At 44.5% G+C, this 3,992-nt stretch overlaps 2 protein-coding genes across 2 annotated transcripts in view; both read left to right on the forward strand.

The window, feature by feature from the left end:
• The window catches only part of stil (STIL centriolar assembly protein), a 13,649-nt gene extending 11,748 nt beyond the window's left edge, over nucleotides 1-1,901 (forward strand). The window contains exons 15-16 of the mRNA XM_020609084.1: nucleotides 9-274; nucleotides 1,331-1,901. Coding sequence (XP_020464740.1) covers nucleotides 9-274; nucleotides 1,331-1,901 — 837 coding nt within the window. The remainder of the gene's footprint in view (nucleotides 1-8; nucleotides 275-1,330) is intronic.
• Nucleotides 1,901-3,992, forward strand: part of serpinc1 (serpin peptidase inhibitor, clade C (antithrombin), member 1) — an 8,410-nt gene continuing 6,318 nt past the window's right edge. Inside the window, exons 1-2 of the mRNA XM_020609161.1 lie at nucleotides 1,901-2,854; nucleotides 2,974-3,034. Of these exons, the coding sequence (XP_020464817.1) occupies nucleotides 3,027-3,034 (8 nt within the window). The 5' untranslated portion in view covers nucleotides 1,901-2,854; nucleotides 2,974-3,026. The remainder of the gene's footprint in view (nucleotides 2,855-2,973; nucleotides 3,035-3,992) is intronic.

Below are 3,992 nucleotides of genomic sequence, written 5' to 3' on the forward strand. Positions count from 1 at the left end.
ATCCTCAGACTCAGCTGACCAGTCGCCTTCAGGAGTCAGACAGCACACAGGAAGTGGAGGAGCAGCAGTCTGGGAGGAGGAATATGTCTGTGGTTTCTGACCACTCCCAGTCTTGCCAGTCTCCCCAGTTGTCATCCTCATTCAGGGCAAAGCAGCAGAATCCAGTGGGAGACCTGGTGGCGAACGCCACTCTGCAGCAGCTCAGAGTCAATGTGGGCGAAGCAGATCTGACAGAGTTGGACAGAAGCGGAGGCAAAACTGTGGAGATAGTCAGGTACTGGACTCACCTGAACACACTGCAGGCGGAAACTGATTCCTCACTGGCTGAGTCTGTGCGCTGGTCTAATTCAAGTCATTTAAAACCAGGTGTCGGCTGAAATCCAGCACTTCATGTTCAGTGAAGCCACTTGTGTTTGACAGATTTTTTTTTTTTTTTGTTTTTTTTTTTTTTTTTTTTTTAAAGGTGATTATAACTGATTTTCCACATGTTGTTCAGTTTTCTGGTGCTAGTTAGGCTAGGCTATATCTCCATCCCAACCTTAACACTCAACTCTGATCTGTGTGTTGCTGCTTCCCATCTGTGTGTGTCAGCACCGTGTACTCCGCTCTGGTGTGAACACCGCTCAGCTCCTAAACTGCCACACATGCACAGATGTAACTGAAATGTGAGCCATTTGTGCACAAGAACAACAACCAGGTCTTGTGTGCAATGGTCAAATGGCCCAGTTTCCTCTCAGACTGCTGGGTTACGATCTGTTCCTTCCAGTTTTGCCTGATCAGAAGCTTCTCCGTAAATGTCCACCATATGTGAAACGTCCTCTCTCTACACTGACTCTTACTTCAGATACTGTATAAATGGCTGTTGTTATCCGATTCAGCTGTTTGGGTGGCATATGTCGAAAATGGCAAACATATAAAATCACAGGCCTTAGCTGTTAGCGGCTTTTCTGTGGACCTGCGTTTTAAGAGTCGGCCTGCTGTGGTTTCATGCGCCACAACATGGGTGATGTATTTCCCATTTTCACTCATTGACAGCTGTGGCAGACGGTGGTGCAGACTACTGGCTAGTAAATGTGGCTGTTGACACTGCAGGGTTCACAATGTAGGCAATGAATTCAGGATGTTAGAGCTCAAGGATTCACACAGTTTAGGTGGAAAACAGAGTGTAAGCACAAACTTCACTGGCAGTCTTAAACCGCTTCCCTGCAGCTTCCTGTTTGTAGGAGGTCACAACCTGCAACTTCCTGTGTCACCCAGTCCATCTGTCTCCTTATCATTCCCTAGCAGTAAGGATGGAGATGTTCTGACTCTTTTTTTCCTCTGTTCCCAGCACCCTGGCGAGCATCAACCCAGCAGCCATCGTGTCCAAACTGAGTGTTTCTGACCCAACAGTCAGCTCTCTGTTCCCAGGAGGCAGTGTGGATCTGAGTCTGGAGGCCAACGCCATCGCCCTGCGCTACCTGAGCGACTCCCAGCTCAGCAGGTTGTCTCTGGGAGGACATGCCCCTCAAGTAGGCCCCACCTCCTCTCCTGACTCCCTGCTGTCTCCTAGCAACATGTCGCTGGCCACCAGGAAGTACATGAGGAGGTATGGCCTGATCAAGGAGGAGGATGGTGAGGATGAAGAGGAGCAGGAGGAGGTCAGAGTTCAGGAGGCGTTGAGTCGTCAGCCACTGGCCGATGCTTTGAATGTGAAGTTCCTCCCACAGAGTCAGCTGATCAGAGACCTGCGGCCAAAGATGCAGCTTTTCACTGGAGATGCCAAATCAAACGCCACTAACAAGGAGAACTGTTTGAGCAGGCGGCCATCTTTAGTGAGGGCAAGCAGCCGCCAGACGGAAGGATCAGTAGGAAACATCCTTGACCTGAGCCGCCTGAGGCAGCTGCCCAAACTCTTCTGACTCCGTGAACACCAAAAACGCTGGACAGACCTTGCTGGTGGGATTCAGGTCGTGGTTTTACAAGAGGACTACCATGTTTAGTCTGGCGAGCCGCCATCAGATACTGGGGTCGGAGGGAGACAGCTTCTGAAACTGAACACCAGAAGAACTGAAAACCAGCCGCCATAGCATCAAAGGGCTTCTTGAATGGTTTAAATGGACTCTGGTGTGTTTGCTGGTGTGACTCAGGTCCCTTTTTGCCAGACTGGATTTACTGGAAATCTTCCATCTTTAGTCAGCTGGATTGACTGGTGTGAAACCGGAAAACTGAAAACCAGTTGCTGATCAGACTGACAACATCTGAGACCTGCTACAACATTTAAAAAACTGTACACTTTTAAATGGACTCATTTTCACTCCTTTTTTATCAGAGGCTAACTGGTGCTCATGAAATGTGTGTTTCTGATTTTTATTGTCACTTGTTTGTATGTAGTCTTTTGCACAGATTTCTATTTATGATTTCACAAATAAAATGCATCATTCTTTTATTACATGTTTATATCGGAATATTAATGAGTATGTGAGAGGCTGCAGATGATTAAAGAAATAGTTTGGCATTTTGGGAACAAGACTATTCTCCACAGTGTCAAACTTTGCTTCTGAAAACGTCAGTGATGAAGGAACTGCTGACAGGAAGTGCAGGGTGCTGGACAGCGGCTAACAGGAAGCTAGCTTGTTGGATCAGATCACTCTGACTGAATAGGAAGCAAACAAAAACCTCTTAGTTGAAGCCAGCAAATGTGTTTTACCCCATGTAAATACTGGGAATAACAAATACTAGAACATTCCAACATTGCGTTCAAGCTTCTCATCTGACCAAGCTTAGGAAACACTTGGGATGTAAAAGCAGAACTGTTTCCTCAGGAGATCTTTGTGTTGTGTGATGATGACGACTGCCTCCTGCTGCTGCAGCTGTAAGTTATTGATCAGTCTGAAGGAGAGTGTGTGTGTGCCCATGTTTCCTGGTATCAAACTGTTGACGAACACATGATCAATGTCTCAAAGGTCAATGTTGTGTTTCTGTGCTCTGCAGGACACTGACCTGAGTTCAGCTCAAATTGCACGGCTGAAAACACACGACTCAACATGCTTGGGTGAGACTTAACACTTTAATTCTTTTTGTTTATTCCAATAAAATGCTAAATCTGTCAGGTTCACATACACACTCTTGTCTGTTTTAGTTTTGCTTATAGTTCAGGGATGAGTTCATGGTTGTTTCTGTTAATCTACATGAAAACAGTTGCAGTTCTTAGGTTTAGATTTAAAACATAATGAATAAATAAAAAGCATCTCTTAGAGCTCCACAACAAATGTAAGATCTGGATTTAATTTCAGTTTAAAACTTAATCGCCAGTGATGTGTATTCATTTCTCTGTTAAGTATCAACTCATTTTAATTTGAAAACGCTTGATCTTCCTTCAAGGGGTAACGTCTTTGTGCAAACGCGTTTATTTGTATAGTACATTTAAGCAACAGCCGTGTTGTAGGAGAGGCATAAAGGCAATAAGACGAGGAAACAGACCATTTTAAAAGAGTACAACAAAATCAAATGGAAAATAAAAATGGGTACAAACAGTTCAGTCACACATGGAAAACTGTGTAAAAGTACAAAGATGATTGTGGGGGTGGGGGCTGGCTTGCCAATGAGCATTAAAACCCAAAGAGGAGTGGGAGTAATTCCACATTTTCAGTGCTGACATACAGTGGGTACGGAAAGTATTCAGACCCCCTTAAATTTTTCACTCTGTTATATTGCAGCCATATACCTAAAATTATTTGAGTTCATTTTTTTCCTCATTAATGTACACACAGCACCCCATATTGACAGAAAAACACAGAATGACATTTTTGCAGATTTATTAAAAAAGAAAAACTGAAATGTCACATGGTCATAAGTATTCAGACCCTTTGTAGAAGCACCCTTTTGAGCTAATACAGCCATGAGTCTTTTGGGAATGATGCAACAAGTTTTTCACACCTGCATTTGGGGATCCTCTGCCATTCCTCCTTGCAGATCCTCTCCAGTTCTGTCAGGTTGGATGGTAAACGTTG

Source organism: Monopterus albus, unplaced genomic scaffold (genome assembly GCF_001952655.1).
Source record: "Monopterus albus unplaced genomic scaffold, M_albus_1.0 scaffold98.1, whole genome shotgun sequence".
Classification (NCBI taxonomy): domain Eukaryota; kingdom Metazoa; phylum Chordata; class Actinopteri; order Synbranchiformes; family Synbranchidae; genus Monopterus; species Monopterus albus.